Genomic DNA, 22,121 nt, shown 5'->3' with positions numbered 1-22,121 from the left:
CCTTACACATTGACTGTATGAACAATAATCTACATCAGTTTTCTTCCTTCTGTTGTCCATAGGACCTTTTCTGCTTGCACTCGATTATCTGGTAGCTGGTGTGGATCTTTTTTCCAGGCGTAAGGTATCCTCCACTACCGACCAGCTTTTCCACAGGAACTGTAGATAATGCCATATTCCTTTCTCCAGTGTAAGTCATTGTGATGGGCTTGTATCAACAATCTTTGAACTGAACACCCCTAGTTTCCTTTTCAAAAAAAACAAAAACAAAAACAAAAAAACACAGCACTGAGATTCAGTGGACTCGCTAGTTTCACATGCAGGACTGACCCGCATTCTGCTCTGTCCGAGTAGTCATCACCAAAACTCACCCATCCTCGTGGAGACTTCCTTCCTCTGAAAGTCCCTCTTTCCCTGGTTTTACCTCCATGAAGCTTAGGATGATCTGCACCAATTAGCAAGTCAATCTGTTCGGTATTTCTATGCAATTCAGTCTACTACGAATGAACCAATTGTACATTTAAAAAAGATAAAAATAAAAATCTGAGATATATTTTTTCTGCAATTTGATGTAACGAGAAGTTGAACTCATAATCAGCAACAAAACAGTACTAATAAGTATGCACGTGTGAATAGTCAGAATTTAAATGCCTTGTAATTGTTTGTCTTTCTTGTTTCATTCTTTAGAAGGGAAATGAAATTTAAAACGGTGTAATATGTAATTTGACTTCTATTTACTTATTTTTTGTCTTTCTGTTCGTAAATGGTTTCCTGCTGTTGCTATGAGCTGAAAGATATTATGGAAATGTCGCAGATCGTGGAACAAGTCTGATATAAAATGTTTGATTTGTGATTGATCATCACCACGAGAGAAAAAAAAAATTATGTGTATTTCCATTGAGTGACTTGTCTTTAAAGACAACAGAGTTTAATCCCATCGTGGTAGGACTAACATGCTGCTTTGTACAAGTTTAAAAAATATCATTCAAAAATGGTAGGACTAACATGCTGCCTTGTACAAGTTTAAAAAATATCATTCAAAAAGACAAAGTGCCACAGTAGCTAATGGTAATGACCTGCTTTTTAACAGAATTGCTTGTATATTTCTATTTAAAACATCTCAATGATAATAATTATTGACAAGAAATATATTTTGAAAAGTATCATTTCATATGATTTTTGTATGTCTTATCAAAACTATTTTTGATTTGCGCAATTCATCAATATTGATGACTACTTTATAAATAAAAGAACAAAACTGGAGGAAGTTTATTCTATCAACTGATCCGTGTCCCAGTGTGTGATGTAAATCAGATTGTTGGTGATGGCATGATGGTTTCTCCCGTTTACGAAACACAATTTTCCGATGTATGATTATGTCCTGTGCGTGAGGCTTACAAGTAATTCCACCTCCACTTGCTTGGTAGGGTCTTCGTCCTTTCTCTTTTCTTCTGTATTATCTCCTTGGTCTGTACATGTGTACGCGCTCCTCTCTCCTTCCGTTCGGTCGCTATATACCGTTATGTCTCCCTGATAATTATCTCTTTCTTTTCTGTTTGTCTGTCTGTCTGTCTGTTTCTGACTTTCTGTCCCCCCCCCCCCCCCCCAATCTCTTCTTCGAGCATCCTGCTAGATTGCTATCTCGTAACTCGGTTAAGATTAAATGTCATGAAGTGATTTGATTGGCCCCATTGCAATACACTCCTGAGACAACTAATTACTTTTAATGAACGCCAAGATACAAAGCTTTGTCTCATATATTGGTTGTTCCATAAAGGCATACACACACACGCACACACACACACACAGACACACACACGCACGCATGAGCACATAGAAATAGCATGTAAAGAATTGCAACCAGTGCATGTACTTGCAAATTACATATTATTCGTTCCACATTTTGTACAAAATACATAAAATTCCAACTCCCAAACATACATTGCTGAGAGAAATAGGACGAAGTTATTCAATAGACATGAAAAATTTATACTTATGCATTTACACATGTAACTTCATCTTCAATAATCGTATAATTCTGAAGCAAACCTTTGTACATCATAAAACTCTCCCGTTTTCACAGTAATCACATTTTCCTCCCTTGTTCACAGAAATCTCAAGTGTTCGGTCCCCCATCTATACATGGTTTTGGTTTGAAAGTGTGTGTGTGTCTGTTTGTTTGTTTGTGTGTTTTTTGTTTGTTTGTTTGCTTGCTTGCTTGTTTTTGGTATACATTGATACACTCGTTTTTGGCATACATACATACACTCGTGATACTTCGCCCAAAAGATCAATATGAAGACATCACTTACTCTTCATGAAACTCAATGGAAAAAAAAAATAAGGAAAAGTGCGTTCGATTATTCACCTCATGTGAATAGATTGTAAAACTTAAGATTTGATGTGTTCAGAGCCATCGATCAGAAGATGGCAATCAGTCACAGAATTACCAATTATTTTATGTTTTATTACAAAGGCCAACACACCGGTGTGTTCATATTTCATTGTTGTTATGTAATCACGGCGTGGGTAGAAATCTCTTCTATCTTGTGAATTCGTGACCTCTTGACCCCGTACCCTATATAGGCAATCAACGACATTGCACAGTGAGATCTGAATTTAAAGAAGATACGGACATCTTGTTAAATCAGACCTACAATTTCAACATAAGTTACAAGTACAAAGATAATAATTTGACTTGAATGACACACCAGTACCACATTGTGCCATACGCTTGAATGAATGAATCACTTAAGAAAATTAAAAATATGTAGGACTTAATGTGGACCTCTCTGACACCATGCAATTTCGTCAAAACTTAGTGATGAGCTGTCAAGAGTGTTTTTAAAACTATGCTCATAGAAATGTAGATCTAGCTAAATGAGCAGTGAGGGTTCAATAGATATACAGAAAGAGATAGATAGATAGATAGATAGATAGATAGATAGATAGATAGATAGATAGATAGAGAGATACATACATACATACATACATACATACATACATACATACATAAATAGATATATAGATAGATAAATAGAGATAGAGATAGTTATAGGTAGATAGGTAGATAGATAGGTACATTAGATAGATAGGTAGATAGATAGATAGAAAGAGATAGATAGATAGATAGACAGACAGACAAACAGACAGACAGAAGAGAGAGAACAGAGAGAGATGAGAAGAAAAAAGTAAAAAAAAAAAGAAAAAAAAAAGAAAAAGGACGAGGAAAGATATCGAGACAAATTTTCGTAATGATGATTAAACTTTAACAATATCAGCTTCAGAGGGCGATATTCATAAGCAGGGAAGCAGTATGAGTCCATAGCCAACCAAAAGATATCCTAATTTAATGAAGTTTGCCGTGAGCCATCCGACAAAAATCTGTGATGTTTGCCGGGAGAAAAAAAAATGCAAGTGAAAATACAACTCGATGATTTTCCACGTACACTGTTTTGTGTTGACTGTCGGCTATTTTTTTTAGCTGGAGGCAATGTTGACAAATTTGAGAGAAGAGTTCAAAAGGCGACCCAGTCTCTTCCAGATTGCTATCTGTAATATGACGGTAAAAAACTACATACAGGATGCTCGTCGTTCGCATTTTTTTAAGTTTCTAAGATATGAGTGCCGACTATAATGTAAGGTAACCCACCCGAGGGCCTTCCTCTTCTAAAGATATCGTTTTTCCTCCAAAATCAGAATGCCAGACCGATCACGGTGCGACGAAGGCCTGTAGGCCGAGGGCTGCCGCATGCTGTCGTGCCTTCAGCCGGAGATCGGCGATGCTCGAACTCTTGCTCGAGCTGCTGACCGCGGCTCCCCTGGCCAGCATCGTGCCCATCAACGTGGCGAGCGGGAAAGCGTACGGAGGTGGCGGGAAGAACATGAAGGAAGGTGTGTGGGCGAGGAGGGACGGAGCGGACGGGACACTGGCAGCCGCCGCTGCCGCCGCCGCAGCAGCCACGGGCAGGGCCCGCGGAGGTGAGAGCGGAGAGCTGGCCGATGGCGACGAAGACGACGTCGGGGAGGGTTTGATGTTGAGTTGGAGTTGCTCCTGGACTCGTTCAAAGGGCATGCGCAGTGAACCCATACTCAGATAGGGCGCCACTCGACAGGTGTCCACAGACGCCGAGCTTCCCACTGGTGTGCCTGGACAGGGGGCAAAAGGGACAGAGTGGACGGTAGTGGTAGATGTATTGCTTTGAATTGTAGCAAAGAAGTTATTATTCAAAGTTCAATTGGATTCATGAATTTCCTGAGATCGGTTGTCGTATTCTATAAATCACCAAAGCATGCCTAAGTCAGGAAATATATCTAATTGTGTCACTGATAGTCCTTTACTGCTTAATCTTTTTATTTGGAAATTTAGAAATCAGTAAGTGTATTTTTTTTTCTATCATGGCAAATTGCTAAATATTTCCGCTCAGATCTGAGAAAACGGACTATGTTATTCAATGAATTCCGCCACAGACTCCTTCCATTGTTGATAGCTCATTCCTTCACAATACAGACCGAAAGATATGTGTATTGCGTTTATCATTTCATCACGACATTTTAAATGATGGCAAGGGTGCCAGCTGGATTATAGTCGAAGCTTTCGACACTTAATTGGCATTCTTCATTTGTCACGATTGTATTACGCTCCCAAGATGGCAAAAGCGTATTATAAAAGCCTACATAATTGTTTCATAATCATAATTATCACCAATCCAGTAAACAAAATGTACGAAGTTGAAAGCCAATATGTAGACAAGAATAGCCTCAATTATTGACAACATTATTCAGAGGTCAGAATGTCCATATTATATTCATGCACATAATCATACGAACAGCCCTAAATGCCATTCTTTTTTTTTTTTTAGTTCTATTCGCAGTGGAGCTACCCTCTTTCGGATCGTGTTTTTCGTAGATAATACACACACGCATAATATATACGCCCACATGAAATACATACTTCATGGTGTTGATAGTGAGACGACAGGCAAGCGTTGATTCTATCTAATACCTTCTAATTAGAAACTCAAATGCAGTCGGCATTCTATTATGTATTTGCGGTCTTATCCATACCGCTAAAATTGCAACAAATTCATCCAAAACTACCAGTCCTTTCACCTCAGGGTAGAGTCAGCTTGCGAAAATGATGATGGAATTAGTTTCGAATGCCTCATCTCAATATTCCCACGTCACCATACCCTAGCTTCCTGTTTTTGTTTTGTTTGTGTGCTTGTTTTTTTTTACCACGTCAACCTCTTCGCGAAGTTATTCTAGCCAAGTCCAGCGTCACGATCCCAGCTTCATGCTTGCTGATTCGATTAGGCACGACTCATGGCAGCCATAGAACGGAATTTCATCGATTCAGCCCACTTTCAAGACGAGCTGAACTCAAATTATCTCGACCTTCAACCCTTAATCGTTCTTCCATTTTTCTCCCTAGTGACACTTGGTCACCATCATCATTGTTGTATTACGAGAGGCTGAGACGGGCTACAATTACTCTTGAATCATCCTCATCAAATTAGTAGGCTAGATACAAAGACTCCTGGAATTCTTTACAAAGTAGAGACCTCATTTTCGAAGATCAATGGGTGCCTTCAACGCATTGAAATCTGCGGCTGGAAATAAATATTGGATCGTTTTGTTTTAATGAAACACATCAAATTACCAAATAAAATCTCGACATTGACTCTTTGATAATACCAAGGAAGGTCCCAACCACCCGTTGATGTCGAGGGTGAATGACAATAAAAGTATCTATTATAGCACATCCAGGTTTATTATTATTATGATTAATTAGTAATACATGTGTTTTACATTAACCACATCAGCTTTCTACATACCGGAGAAGTGCAATTTCTAGATTGTAGGAATAATTTATCTTCCTGTTTGATCTTGGCAAAAAGTTTCCAAGTAAAGCAAACAAAAACCAGTCCTTTTATCCAAACATTCAGTGTTCACAAGCATATCATAAGTGAGTTACGATCGTGACGATAGAAGTGATTCTACAAAGAGAAATCAGCACCAACCGTGTCACCTGTACAATTTTTGATTTGATACTTTCAGTGTTTTGCTTCTTACATCATAAATGTGGCTTTATTAGTCGTGATCTTTTTTTTCCTCTCTCCCTCTCTGTAATCTAGATCTTCCTTAAAGAAAAACCAAGAGTACATTTCCTCGCATTTTTGTTATGCAAGAACTATTCAAGATGATTATCCGTTCATATTGATGGGCTTTTTTCGCATAAGAAATGTCAAATGAGAGAAACAAAATAACAAGAATATACCGAAAAGCACGAAATGTAGAATTTCTCCCGGCATGAATGATAATTATTTACCAGTAACCTACTTACTTGTTCGGAAAAATGAATAAAAAATGCATACGTTCTTTCAGCTTTTGTTTTTGAACGTAATCTTACCTGCCAAAATGGTACCAGGCAATAAAGCAGCAAAAAAGGGAGATTTTGCCAGTTTCCACATTGAAAGAAAGACCATATGAAACCATTCGCAAATGTATAAGCTTTCTTTTAATCACAAGGACTTGCATTTAGAATTTTAAAAAAATCCATAAAGCAATAATAATAGTAATGAAATTGAACGAAATGTCTATGTTTGACTGTCGTTTGTCGTCTACAGATATTTCATGAAATCCAGTCTTTGTCATCTGAAGCTATACAGCATCGTTTTTAAACTTATTTCTCAAGAAGCAATTATTTATAGTCATGGACTGGTCGCCCGTTTCCAAACAAGTTTGTTGACAGGTCGATAACAAAACAACAGCTATACTGTAATTACAGGATTTCATATGAATTATGAAGATAAGGACAATTATGATTGCACTATAGATATCCTTGATGATTGCACTGTAGATATCCTTGATACTCTCGTGTAACATAACTGAGCTCTTTTGTCTTTCAAATTAGATTTAATGAAATCATAAAAATGGATATCCATCGCATCAATTATTGTAGAGAGGTTATACTTGACAATGATGACTTTGAAGTGGAAATGTTTGTTTGTTTGTTGGTTAGTTTTGCTGCATCTTCGCCAGTTTGAGAAGAAGTGACGCGAGCATGGAGGGAACTCGAAGTTACAAAATAAAGTCCGCTCGCCTTGTACAGAGACTATCACTGCGCTCAAAGGCTATGGATTAAAACCAAGTCTAAGTGTGTCATCCTCTTCACTTAGATGTAATCTAAGGATTTAAGGTTGTCGCCCACCATCCGGTATTAGGAGATTTCTCACTGCTCTTAATGGAGTGGATCGCGCCTATATGAGCGGAAAAGATTCGCGTCCATAATTCGTGCGTTATGCGCAACGATGACCACGAAACCCCGGCGGAGCTTGAGAGGGAGTGCTTGAGAGTCCGTTGGAGAAATTTAGCCTACAGCAATGCATCAGGATAAAGAGTATTGAATGCTGATGACGTAATGACGCGCCATCTAAACGTCGCGTCGACATTGGTTACTACTTGCACCGTGATGAAATAAGAGTGAAATTTTGTATGTTCAAGTTATTAAATAAGTTATTAAATACAGTAAAATTAAGCAAACAGAACAGTAAAAGTTTCATTGAAATGGCAAAAAGGTTATGGAATTGCGGCTTTATAATGTTTCCATACCCCATGTAGTATAGTCACAACCACATTAAATGGTGAAGTGTGGTAAAGGTGAATTGATAATGGAAATGATGTTATGATGTCATAAGATTCTCTATTGAATTGAGATATAGAGTCTTCATGCATCTGCATCTTCATCTATAGATAAGTACAATATTCTATTAATCATAGGCCTATAATTATACATTTTTTTCCTCTACAAAATATCAGCAAAACTCATATAAATGCTTTCCACTCTAAAAGCTTCCTTTTTCATCTTCGGGGAAATGTCTGTTTCTTGAAATGTATGGCAGATACATTCTTATAATCATTGTGTAAGTTGCTGATCTATGCAATGAACACTTTGATTACATACTTATAAATAAGAAAGTATACATTAACTTGGATTTTGCTAATCTAAGGAAATTTGGCTAGCATCTATGAAGCATTAAACATTCTCATTTTTGCTTTCATTGAAGAGCAGGTGGTTCGTCACACAAAGAAGTGAGTTTTGATAAATGATGATAAACAATTTCCATATACATACACTCAAATAAAGACGTGTGGAAAATAGGTAGCTGAATTGGGCAGGATTAGAATTGATGGAATTCAGCGAATATCAGGGTTACAAAGACTAGGAGCTTAGTCTGAAGGGAAACACTTTTTCAATACGCACTACATATCTACGTATTCTTCTATCTATACATACACATCTTTATACCGTTATTTCTCTCTATCTATGTAGGCCTACGTTTCTATCTATCTTAATATCTGCCTTTCTGTTTATCGATCTTCCTTTCTGTCTATTTATCTATCTATCTATCTATCTATCTATCTATCTATCTATCTATCTATCTTTCTATCTACCAACCTATCTATCTATCTATCTATCTATCTACCTACCTATCTACCTATCTACCTATCTATCTATCTACCTATATCTATCTTTATATCTATCTACCAACCTATCTATCTATCTATCTATCTATCTACCTATCTACCTATCTATCCATCTTTCTACCTATCCATCTTCTTATCTATCTACCAATCTATCTGTCTATCTATCTATCTATCTATCTATCTACCTACCTACCTATCTTTATATCTGTCTGTCTGTCTATTCATCTAAAGGTGCATTTATCTTGATTTTTCTCTTTTTCACCCTTTCTCTCTATCTCTCTTCTATCGATCTCTCTATCCGTGTGTATTATTTTCTCCCCCTCCCCTTCCTCCATCTCTTCCACTCTCTCTGTGATGGAGACATGCAGGCACATACAGAGCAGCAGACAAGCTGGATGGACAGATGGTGTACAGAGGCGGCAAGAATTCATTGCCTTTCCTGCGTCCAATAATTTTACGACTTATACTGGCTTTACTGGAGTGTGTGTGTATGAGTGTGTGTGTGCGTGTGTGTGTGTGTGCGTGTGTGTGTGTTTGTGTCTGTGTGTGATGGTGTCTGTGTCTGTGTGTCCGTGTTTGTTACTGTATGTGTGTGTGTGTGAGCGAGTGTGTATGTGTGTGATGATGTCTGTGTCTGTATGTGTGTATGTCCGTGTTTGTATCTGTACGTGTGTGTGTGTATGTGTCATGGTGTGTGCATGTGTTTGATGTGTAGTAAATTTGTACACAAAATTTCAGTTTTAATAGTGTGAAAATTACTCTCCCCTATCTTTAACTAATTCTGGGGTACATTTTCGCATTCAATGTCTGTTTCGTTATCTACTGATGATGTTGAACACCTAAGTAGTAATTTTGGTCCAGTGTGCAGTACATGGTCACGTACATTACACTTAAGTCGAATGCAATGAATGTTTGAATATTCTACTTACATATTATGTAATCATTGTGTATGTATGGCCTTTATGTTATGATATCTACATCTGGAATTGTATTTATGGTTATATAAACTACTGATACAAATGGCGCCCGTGTGTGTGTATTCAGTTTCGAGTTTGTACGTTCGTACGAGTTTCTACATGTACTCTATTTGGAATCAATCTTGATAACTATAAGTATATCTGGATATCGATTATGGCCAAGGGTCATATGTATTCGATATAGGTTAGAAATTGAGAAAGGTGAAAAATATTTCCAGAAAGACGTGAAAAATGAGAAAATTGCAAACGCTATTTGACATAATCATTATGGATTATTAAAAGGTCAATTATCACTCAGTTTTGAAAATCGCGAGAGACAAAGTGAATAAGTTCATTGGAATCTTCTTGGATACTAGAATAAGAGAAGTTTATGGAGGCTGATTGATTTATCTTTCCTGGGTTGGATCGTATCATGAGAATTGTTCTTCCAAATCAATCGCTCTCATTTTAAGACGTAAACAATTCCGCTCCCCATATGAAATGAATAGCGGTGGTATTGATGTGGATTTCACGATTATCAAATCAAATGTAATTTTCTGTGCTCAAAAGAGGTACTAACTTGTGAGAGTGAAATAAGATAGAGAGAGAAAAAAATGTTGACACCAAGGTTTACAGCACTGAAAAGTTTGCAGAGATAAGAAGAACTGAGAAAAAAAAAGTTGCATATTTCTTTGAAGGGTAAACGATACGACTGAGAGGGTGTCGTATTTTACCCCCAGAAGAGATATGCTTAAATAGACATTAATCTAACCAACAAATAATAATGTGCGAAAACGCTGCACTGCCTCGAATTCCATTAAAACAAAACGAAGAGAAAATCACTTCGAATCAATGCTCGTCTGCCCCCGAGGGATATACCTGCAGGGACCGCTGAATCCAATCCTCGAAAACAATACGGAATTTCCACCGATTATCGTATTAGCAAACCCTCTAATCTGAACTTAATAGTGACCAAATTGAGGTCCTTTTTCGGTTTGTCAAATTGTATAATCTCGTTACAGTCCCGCGATAATCTTATTGGGAGAATCCAGCGAGTATAGTGTTTCGTGAGGAGGAAGAGATAAAGGAATGGGAATGCGAGGACTGGGTGAGAGCCGTAAAATGGTTTCATTTCATCCAGCATGGATTATTTAACCGCCTTGATTCTATCAATTTGCGCTCTGCCCCAACGATTAAGTGAGTTTTGTGTCAATTAAGACACCATTATATCACCATTAAATTTGCGCGTAATCCAATTACGGCCCCGCGCTCCCCCCACATCCCCCCGGTTCAGAGCGTCGAGCTCTTCAGCAGCCGCCTGCCTTGCCCGGGCCAGGGCCGACCAGCGGCCAACAGAAGGACGCCTAACTAGATTATCGTGTCAGCATTCGACTCCTCTGTCTCTGCTTCGCATGCCTCCTTATTCACCTCTTCACTTTTAATTTGTTTTTCTTCGTCCTCCTTGTCGTAATCTACATTTAAACAGTAATCCTTTTATTTCTTCAATATCAGCGGCGCACATTTTCGTTATTCTCTTTCCTCCGCAGTGCTCTTCTTCATAAGTTCCCTGTCCCCATGACCATTATAGAAATCGTTAATTTGTTAACACCTTGTGAAGTTGTATTTCGGTTTCTGGGTAAAGTGTCTTTAATCCCACTCTAATTTTAATTCCAAGACACTCTGGTTAACTGTAACATGGCATCGATCTTATATCGACATATTCTTCCTCATCATTGTTCAATACTCTGTCCCTTTGGGTCTCTTGGAATTGATATTGTGCTGTAAGATGGTATTTCGGGATGACAGCTTTAATGATCGAACTATCTGAAAGCAAGGAGAACAGAATAGTCCTGCTATAGTGTATAACATTCCCTGGAGATCTGAGAGATATTCGAATTACAGAGGCAAATATATAGCGAGAATAAACTAAAAGAAAACTTCCAAAGTTTAAACAAACTTTACCTTTAAGATGCACTGATCATGATTCAAAGAATACTAACGATTTTAAAGACACGCTGTACTGGCCGGCGTGGATATCATCTCAACAGTGAAACAACATGAAAACAATCCGTCACACACTACATGTATCAGCAATACTTTGTACCTCTTTTCAACAGATACACTCTTCCTTGACTGTGTTTGCGAAATCGCTGGTGTACGATTGTCGTGTGTGTGTGTGTGTGTGTGTGTGAATGTGTGTGTGTGGGTGTATTTACTCAACTTTAGCAGGATTCAGTCCCCGAGTGTCAGCCCCTTTCGAAGATAACAGCTACAATTAGTTTTGTTTGGTGATGTCCCTCGTTATAAAACATATTGTTTTCATATGTCTCTCAAGCCACTCATATACAGTGTTCGCCAGTCTACAAGGTATTTTACAAGACATGCCTCCTAGCCGTGAAAAATACTCCTGACAATACCCGGCCTGGTTGGTTTGACCGCCAGCGGGCGCAGTAAAGAAAAGGCAAGCGCGTGCGCGCAAGACGTCACCAGCGGGGGTCTCCGTCGCTCGCCAGAGCGTACGCGGGGCACGCGCCTGTTTATACAATCACGTTTCAAGTAGCCCCTTTATTTGTTCAAGCTGCCTCGCTCTGACTCTTTTTTTTTTTTTCTTTTTTTTTTTTTGGGGGGGGGGGGAACTAATGCCCCCATTTAAGTAGTGGTCTACTCTACTTTTACCCCTCAAACCACTTTCAAAATCAACCTCGTTCTGCTTTCCAATCAATTTGCCTTGAATTCACCATCCAAAGGCTATTATTCGTTGATGAATTGGATCGAGGACGGAAGGGTGAATAGGGTCTGTCATAACTGCCGTTAAAAGTGGCAAATTGCTCCCCTTCTCAATTTTCGCGACTGCGAACATAGAGATTGTTTGGGCGTGTAAGACGAGGTTCGATGAGACTTAAAGATAAGCCCTTCTGATATTAAATCTTGTTGATTTTTATATATCATTATGATGTCAGCAATGTTACCGAGTTTTTGTAATAGAGCAAAATAAGTAACAGGAAGAATAAAAAAGAAATGCTGAAATGCTGTTATTGCATGGCAACTGTTATAGAAAACCTTCAACGATGTTTAATAGTTATAGCAACGGTTGTAGTAGAAGCATGACAATAGCAATGATAGCAGTAGCCGCATCAAAGACAATTAGAGTTGCCGGTGGTTGCAAACTATATACTTATGTATTCAGCTCAGAGGTCGTCATCAAAATATAGCTTCCTCTTAACAAAGGTGACAGTCTCCAGAATTTTGTTTTTATATTGACTGAATAATAAATGATTTTCCAAATGAATTAGTCGTGTATTATTGCAATTTACGTATATTATATTTTATGATTGGTACATAAACATGTTCATGTATATCATTGTTTTTTGTTCAATGTCTGATTATTTTTGGAAAATTGTTTGACGTTATATTTTCTTTGTGAACAAAGAGATATCAAATCAAATCAAACTCTGGATTTAACACCTTTTCAACGAGATTCTGAAATCTCTATGGACTTCTATACAGGATCGACAGATTACAGATGACTATTTGGATTGACAAAAGTTATCATCATAGAGCCTTCATGGTATTTAGGGCCTACATGAAATTTACATCTCACCGAAGAGTTCACGAGTTCACACTGTAAAGACAGATAAAATTTGGGATCATCTATTTCGAACCTCTGAGAGCGGGTATATTTGAAAAAAAGAAAGAAAGAAAGAGCAAATCCATATACTTTAATGACACTGTATCTTAACAGGTATACTCTGGTTAAATAAAGTATCTCGTCGTTATGCTGTGATGCAAGTAATGACTTAGAGAGGAAAGAATGAAAGATATGAACAGTGGAGAGATTTATTATTATGGTAAAGAGAGGACAACATCCACAGAAAATATAACAGACTACGGAAGTTCGCTCATCTGTTTTGTTTTTGTTTTTGTTTTTTTGTTTTTTTAATTCATCAAAAGGCTGTGAAAGGGTGACAAAATATATAATAAACATCGATTGCAATTGTATAATGCCATATCGAAAGAAATAATGTATCAGCATACTCTTATACACAGGTGAAAGCCCAAATTTCAAGCTGAAGCATAATACATTTTATACATGCAACCAGCAGCAAACATGATAACTCTCTTTACAAACTCTACACACATTATTGACCTGGGGGAAAATTGATAATGGTTATTGTTATTTCCAAAGGAGCAGAGCTGAAGTAATATCAGGAAAAGGAATATAGATTGAAATGTGCTATACTTTCATGCAAAGTATGCATCGAGCTAGTACTAAAGTTAGTTTTATGGCAGTAAGGTGGCAAGACGAAAATGAGTTATACTGAGTCTAAAGCAGAAGTGTTCATTGAAATCACAGATATACTATTTTTCTCCAGCAAATCTGTGAATAATATGTGAAATATTGTGGGAGCCGGGCACTTTTTTAATTATGATTTATTAATAAACTCATATACTTTGTATTCTTGTATTACTGTTGGATGAGAATGACAGCTCAATTGAATTGAATCAGGTTGAATTGAAAGTTCCACAGATAAATTGTGCAATATAGAATCAATGCTGTTCCTCATCACCATCATCACCATCATCATCATCATCATCATCATCATCATCATCATCATCATCATCATCATCATCATCATTGTCGTCACCATCATCATCATCATACTTTGCACAAGCAATGATAAGAATCAACATTTCGAAACATGAATCTCTCTCGCTTACTGGTTCTATCTATAGCTGTGATGATAATTATCATCATCGTTGGGTTCGATAACTTCTTCTATGAAATCTGTAGGGATTCTACACGGGTATAGGTCCTACGCGTATTTTGTCTTTTTACTGTATTACGAGGAATTTCTCACACAATCACTGAAATGTCGTGAAAGGATATGTTACTATTTTCTGCGCAAACAATAATCTCACCATAAATGTTTTTTTTTTAAGTTTGTGATTGTTGTTTGTGTCACGGGTAGTCATGAAATAATGACCTATTTCGTACTCGTAGAAAAATGACAGGTGATCTGGTCTGTATAGTTATTAAATGCAAATATATTTGTACATCATAAAGTAATATTAAAGTTGCTGAAATTACAGCGAGCCCAGTGGCCCGTTGCATAAAAGTTACTATTATGGTAACTTTGCCATCCAATGGTAACTTCCATGGAATTCTTGATTTTGATTGGCTGTTGAGTATTGTTGCCATGGTAGTTACCATTGGATGGCAAAGTTACCACAATTGTAACTTTTATGCAACGGGCTTCAGATCTGCTTGTTCGTTGCCTTCTGAGAGCCATCTCAGGAAATTCGAACCTCGAATCTAACGCTGTTTGACTGGGTTGCTGACATTTCTTTTTTCTGAGGGGGAGTGTAATATACAAGCTAAGCTTTTTAGCAGTCCATTTCATTTCTTATTAAAATTATTAAATTACTTATGATTTAATACAACGTAAATTTATTCTATACGACTTTGTTTAAGGTTTGTTACCTCACCTTAAACATTTGAAATACTTCGTATTCACGCGATTACGTTGTGTTTATGAATATAACATTCTTTGCTGGAATTGGAAAATAAATGAAATTGAATCAATTGGTTTGCTCCAAGATTTCGATTAGCAGAAGTCGCGATGATCCAAACTATCGGCATTCATAATCTGCTAGAATTTTTTGTTGCTATTGTTGTTTTGCTGTAGCAGAGGTGTTTGATATTTTGTTGTATTTTTTTTTTATTCTTCCTCATGCATGCATTGTTATGTATAACTTTCAGACGTACAACATCAATAAAAACAGTTTTCATATTGGTTCCGAGTTCGCTGTATAAGCTCATGGCGCACTGCTCACAATGTCACAACATGCTCTGTAAAGAATAAAGTGTTTCTTCAATAAACTTTCAATGTTTATCCCCTGTCTCGAGGCAAATCTGGGTGATGATAATATCCTCGAAAAGGACATAACACAAGATTGCTCCAGCATGTTTCTTGTACATGTTGTAGGAGTAACAGACAATGCTTTGCTTGTGTTTTGTGGTTATTTCCATTAAAATCATACCTAATAATAATAATAATAATAGCTGGTTTTTATATAGCGCATTTCACACACTTCAGGGTTTCAATGCGCTTTACAGACTATTATTACCCCGGTCACTGGATACATTATCAACCAGCACTAACAGTGCACTAACAACCTATAGAGAGATTTACAAGAGATCAAAGTACGTATTATGATAAAATGTGTGATGGATACACATTCCAATTTCGACTGTGTCCAAAATAATATGCTTGACACAGCTGGTCTTCCCAGGGGCTCTATACAGAAATGAGGAGGGGGAGGTAGGGCGAGACAGACGGAGTGGTGGAAGAATGTATACATCTTATAATCATCTGCTGCGTTTACTCACTATACTGCACACACACACACACACACACACACACACACACACACACACACACACAAAGTATGCATTTATGTGAGCCGTTGACTAAAAAAAAAAAATGCAAACCTTCATGAGATCAATAGATGGTAAACCTGATCCTTGCGTTCAAGGGGGTTATTGTGCTTTTACTCAGATCCATCGCATATCCACCTATGTAGGCGTGTGGGTGTGGTTACTGTGTAGTATCCGTGTAGGGTTGAAGGCAATGATTGTCACGCTTACTTTTCTGCTAAGTTTCACTCTTGAAACTCCTTACTGCAGTACAACAACTTAGACCAAGTACATCGCGGCACAGTGGATAAGCCTCTGGACCTCCAATCGGAGGTCCCGAGTTCGACTCTCGTCAAGCGCCTACGTCCTTGACAAGATGTTTTACACCTACCATTACCATTGTTTTATGTCTCTCTCTGCCCAGGTGTGTAAATAGGTATCTGGCAACGCTATATACGGTGATAATAATGGGATGATCCTCTGGTAGAGCAGTGGCAACCCCGAAGAGGTTTTTTCAATACCCTAGATTAAGAAGACCATGTAATTATCACTATTATCATCAACTAACGAAAAAGGAAATGAACTGACCTTTGTTGTTGTGGTTTTCCTGCTTGCGACACTTCGCTCTCCGATTCTGGAACCAAACCTAGAAGAGGACACAGCACACAACAATTATTGTAAGAACACGACAGAGTAGACGTCATCTCATTTTTCATCTATAATTTCTGCTGTCACACATCAAGGTACCATTTCATGAAAGTTGTCAGCCCTGATATGTTGTCAGTCTCTGACAATTTCAGTAAAATCCTTGGTTTTGATTGGCTGACAAGCTCTAGTCATTAACTGTTACTACGGTGTAAGAGACTGACAATTTGTCAGGGCTGACAACTTTCATGAAACGGTGCGAAAGGATAGCAGGTTGCATAGATTTCGGTGCAATTGAATGGTGGGCTATCATCGATGATATTGGTGAATTTTCACGAGGGATGAAATTGGTTACCAGACTCATAAATTCGTGTTGAAATATCAGTCTATACATTTGATTACATCCTCTACTTTTGCCTTTCAGAGTTCATTAATCTGCTTATTGACAACTGTTATAATTCATATATCGTTCAGCCACGTGTGTCATCGCTTCTAAAATTACATTGCCTTAATCACGAATTCTGTAAAAGTTAGAAGTGAAATAGAAGTGCAAAGGCTCAGCTCTGTTGCCTTTTGAAGAGGTCAAGTAGTAGCTACTTTTACAAGCGAGCATGGGTCAACGTACAGGATATAAGTTCATTCTCTCCAAATTGTCAAAAGTGCCCATTTTTTTTTTCATTTGCCCACTCAATTCGTCTCCTTTTCTTTTCCAAGACGATCTTAGCATAATTATTTACTTGGTTGTTTGTTTATTTCTTTGTTTTGTTTGTTTCTTTGTTTGTTTCTTGCTTATTTCTTTGTTTGCTTGTGTGTTTGTTTCTTTGTTTGTTTGTTTTCTTAAGTTTTCAAGGGAACTTGCAACATTGAGTGATCCTGACCTGAACCCTGGCCTCGGACAGGCCCAACTTCCGGCTCAGTTCCTCCCTCATGAAGGCGTCCGGGTAGTGCGTCTCGTCGAATAGTTTCTCCAGCTCGCTCAGCTGCTCGGCTGTAAAATTGGTCCTACTCCGTCTCTGCTTCAGCTTTCCCGCCGCAGACGACGCCGTGACACCCGATAGCCCGCCCACGCCCGCAGACATATCCGCGCACTGCTGGGTCGGCGACGACGACACGTGAATCGACTCACGTCCGCTGAGAGACGTCGACGAGTCGCATCCCGGGCTGACATCATCGCCAACGGCGCCAGGCAGCGTCACGGCGGCGTTGTCGTTGACGTCCACCACGACGGGAACAGACAGGTCGTCGAGACTCGATATGTAATTAGGTGATCGCCGATTTATCGACAATGATGTCGACGGATCGGACCTGGGGTCTTTGCTAGACTTGGGAAGACCCGGGGACAGAGAGTTAGCGGGAACTGACGCGTGGTTGAACTCACGTTCTCTATCTTTCTTTGCCTCTGTCTCCGCTACCATGGCAACGTTGTCGTCTCCCGAGGAAGTCTGGTGTTTCTGCTGCAGTTTGTGTGAATTTTCAGCCTCTGTCGGCAGAGATGGGTAATGTGAAATGCAAAGAAAAACTAATGCAGGGCATATCTCTATCTGCACTCTTACAATGAGCGCATTCTAACATTGATACCATAATTTAAAAAGCGAATATTATTTGCAAAAGTCTACCTAACGTAAGTCAGAAGTGAACTAAAAAACGCTGCAACTTTTGAGGAAATTCTAACTATAATCCCCTTTTAATCTAGCTTCTTGATTCGTCCTGCTTTTTTCATTCTACTTATCTTCATGTGTTTGTAATGTTTTACATGGATCTACTAACTTGTATCCATAGAAACTGGTCAATGGTGTCTAAAAAGGACTTATAAAAGGCAGGGGAGAATTTGAAATGAAGAAAACATGCGGAAACAATTTTTTGATATACAGGAATAAAATTTCAAGACTTTTCAAGTCTTCACAAAGTTCAGAATACGTCATAGATCTTAATGAGGGACACGACCGTAGAATATAGGGACACTGTGGCGTAGTGGTCAAGACCCTTAACAACCCGAGACGTAAGATCTCGAGATCGAACTCTGCCCGGTGCACACGTCCTCGGACAGATATATAACACACACACTATGTCAACCTGCCAATACTATACGGTAAGATGATAACGGCAGGGCCCTCTGGTAGATCAATGCCAAACCCAAAGGGGCTATTTTAGCGAAGTACATGGTTGTGCATTGTTGAAAATTTTTGTGATAATTTTGCACCAAAAAAGAAAAAAGAAGAAGTTGTATAGACTTCACTCTATACGTTTGCAACAATTTTTTTACGTCAATTTCTTGATGCCATCTAAAGGCAACTGGTATGTTTTTGTGACAGACAACATAAGAACAAAACATTTCATTTGTGAATACATAATTATTATCATAATGATAAACTTCAGGTGCAGGCCACCAAAACCACACCGATAAATAGTAATAATTGCATTAGTTATCAGATTGGTGAGTGGAGTTCTCATTCAAAGTACAATAAATAAAACAAAGTATAGAGACTTGTTAGAATGAGAATGATTGTTAACTTCGAAAGCTCGAAAGAAGGATACAAGAATATTCAGTCTGTGGGTGATATTGCTGCACTTTTCTTAAAAACAAGTTTGATAGTATATCATCTTCAGCAATAAAGGAAAAAAAAAACTTCACATATAGGTGTGTGTCTGTGTGTGTGTGTGTGTGTGTGTGTGTGTGCATTCGCTTATGTGTATGAATTACACCTATAGATGAAAAGAAGTCCTACAAAATTTTTTTTAGTCATGGATCACGTGTGTTAAATACGACTCTTTAAAATAAATGCAAAGCAAAAAAGAGGTAAAAATTTGATAATGACAAATAGTATACGTCGTCATGTCTTATTGACACGATGCATGCGAGGGATGGTGTCATTGATTGCTTCTTAGACAGACACATTGTTTTCAACAAAGCGTAGAAAATGTTTAGTAATTTGCAAATTTTTCATAAAACGATAACATATCTTAACGTTTCCCCGTTTTTTTTTTCTATCCTATCTCTTTGGGTTTATATAGAAAAGGCGATATAAAACATTATGATGACTAGTATTATACCATTACCATCATTACTATTATTATTAATGTTTATGAGATATTGACAACTTATCATTATGTGAGTCACACTTCTTTTCGGATACGAATACGAGGGATACAGTAGGGGTGTAGGGATGTAGAAACTTTAACGTGTGGTACAATGCATACTCAGCATCGACATCGTCAACATTTAGATATTTGCAGATCTGATGGAATCTTCCAAACCTTGTTAAGCAAGGACGGATCTTTAATGAAGCATATAGTACATACTGTTGTGACATCATATTGTCTGGTATTATTCTATTTTCATTTCACAGGAATAGTTTACCCCTAAAATTTACATCTACATTCAAATTGATGATTAGGTGATTTGCAGAGAAACTAAAGGAAAATATTTTGAAATAAAGATGGAGTAACAGATTAATCTTTGCAGCAATCATTCCAGTACATTTGCAAGAGATAGAATTTGAATTAACAAATGTGTACATCTTTGAATACCTGAGAAATAATGAACAAAACTTGCAGTTATCGTGACCGGGTGAATATCACCATTGCACCAAACTGAAGAGTTCCCCGAATACATCGTTGCTTTACATTAAATCTATCGAGCAACCTCAAATGAAAACAAATCACTCTCCTGCTAATTAGTCATCATCGCTTCAGAAAGTCACGAGTATCTCCCCTCGCATTGTATTCGAAAGAAACCTTTAAAAACTACAGCAAACGGATGTTAACTTGTTATAAACTCATTGCCACTCGATACTTTCTGTGAACAGGAAATTATTCGTTGTATGAACACCTAAATTATTTCTCACGATATGCCACCATCCTTAGAAATTTATGAACTTTGTTTTATTGTAGCTTGTCACCTGCGTATTGATTTATTCTTAATCTAACCAAATATTGACAATTGATTCTTCATTGATTGTTATTCAATGTAGATGTCGGCTTCCTCCATCTCCTTAAATCCTAGTTTACGAGTTGAAGAAGAATTGGAAAGGAATGTTTATATCTTTACACATTATTGCTCAGTCTGCACAGTCCGAAAAATGATTACATCATTAGCAATGATTACAAACAGCAAATTGAGTACTGCTGAAGCAAGTATATTACTCTTTATACCAAACAGTGAGTAAAATGTGGTTTGCATAAACACTACGTTAAGGAATGAAGTATCAAACTTTACCAGTTTCGATCGTTTTCGACCTTTTCGAGGGCGGGACATCTGTCATCTTGTCCTCGTGTCGTTTCCGTGCGGTCAGCGGCTGCGGCTTGAAGCACTGGTCGGCTCGCTCCCCGGCATGGCCCCTGATCGCGGCCAAGTCACTCAGCGCGATTCCTTGTCGAGGAGAACAGAGTTTCGATGGGCATCCTAGGACTCCTTGACCGAGCGAGCCCCCGCCGCGGCTCCGAGGTACAAATGGTGCAAGCGCCTCGGACGTGCTAAGGCCAGCTGCGGCTGCCGATGTTGTTCGTCCTTTACGCTGACCTGATCCCGAGCCCGAAGACGCGGCCAAGGTACATGCGGGATTCCCGATCAGGCTCAGCCATGCGCTGCACTTTTGGATGCTAGCTAGCGGCCTGCTGCGAACCGACGTCGATGATATCGAGCTGGCCGACGATGTCGATTTTGTCACGAAAACATCATCACGGCCTTCGAAAGATTTCGCGACGAAAGCCTGCAAACCTTCCATCTTGATGAGAACCTACACAAACAATGTTTTTCCTCAAGTTAATTAGTGAAATTAGTGGGTATTTGAAAAATATGTTTTATCAACTCACACCTCCATGGATGTCGCTTTATCACCAGCATATACTATACGAGCTGCTGTTAAAATAATTTCATTTCTCAGGCTAAAAGTGGTCCTTTCCTCGTTGCGAGAAATAAACTGAGTTTCTCAAGATTAAAGGCGATTAATAGGCGCGGAATAGGTGTGATGGATGCAGGCAAGGTGTTTGCGGTGTCTTCAGGAATTTGTTTTCCAGCAGCAAAATCGGAAAGGTGAGGAGTTTGTAAAAACCTCTGAATGGTGCGTGTTTCCCAGAGGTCGACGGACAGTCAAGTGGCGCGGTGTGAAAACTGCAAGGAGTTCTTAAATGTTTGCGATCAGGTCTGTAATTACTTGAATAAATGGAATTTACGCTGCCATTAGCGCATGATCCGAAATAAATCGAATTATCGCCGTCTTCATCTGCGGTCCCGCACCAAATTCTGACCTTTGTGCCTGCATTAGTGGAAAGCCTAGACGAAATATTGAGAGACAGAAGACAGAGGGAAAAAAAAACTGGATGGAGAACACAAGGAAATTTCCGATATTAAACAGTTGGATTGTATTTTCCCCCCTTCCGTTTTTTTTTTTTCTTCTTCTTCTTCTTTCGGATGTCCTCCTTCTTAACGTCGGAATTGAAATTTATCAGAAATTCTAATTCCGGGATGAAAAAATAAAGCCCCGAGTTCGGTTACTGTGATTTGTCGTTGAATTTGCCGTTTGTCCCGTAGGATTAGCGCGTTGTTTAAATGGCAATTGAAGAGGCATTATATAGGGCTGTAATGGGTACACATTACAAGGCGAAGCCCCAGG

At 38.4% G+C, this 22,121-nt stretch overlaps 1 protein-coding gene across 1 annotated transcript; it reads right to left on the bottom strand.

Annotated features, from left to right (window-relative positions):
- Positions 1–3,712: 3,712 nt before the first annotated feature.
- On the bottom strand, positions 3,713–21,233 carry LOC140244871 (uncharacterized). Its single transcript, XM_072324480.1, has 4 exons — positions 20,726–21,233; positions 17,388–17,989; positions 16,453–16,510; positions 3,713–4,149 (listed from the first exon to the last, which is right to left on the bottom strand). Exons 1-4 carry the CDS (start codon positions 21,231–21,233, stop codon positions 3,713–3,715), a joined length of 1,605 nt encoding a protein of 534 aa, XP_072180581.1.
- Between the last annotated feature and the right edge of the window lie 888 nt (positions 21,234–22,121).

Source organism: Diadema setosum, chromosome 21 (assembly GCF_964275005.1).
Source record: "Diadema setosum chromosome 21, eeDiaSeto1, whole genome shotgun sequence".
In the NCBI taxonomy this organism is placed as follows: domain Eukaryota; kingdom Metazoa; phylum Echinodermata; class Echinoidea; order Diadematoida; family Diadematidae; genus Diadema; species Diadema setosum.
The sequence above is the reverse complement of the archived record's forward strand: the minus strand, read 5'-3'. Positions and strand labels throughout refer to the sequence as shown.

What these genes read in the sequence shown, in the direction of transcription:
- LOC140244871 (XM_072324480.1), bottom strand. Translation starts at nt 21,233, where the DNA reads ATGGAAGGTTTGCAGGCTTTCGTCGCGAAATCTTTCGAAGGCCGTGAT. An exon ending in GTCGAAAACGATCGAAACTG is followed by an intron (nt 17,990 to 20,725) that starts GTAAAGTTTGAT and finishes CTCTGCCGACAG; the next exon opens with AGGCTGAAAATTCACACAAA. An exon ending in TGTCCGAGGCCAGGGTTCAG is followed by an intron (nt 16,511 to 17,387) that starts GTCAGGATCACT and finishes GTCCTCTTCTAG; the next exon opens with GTTTGGTTCCAGAATCGGAG.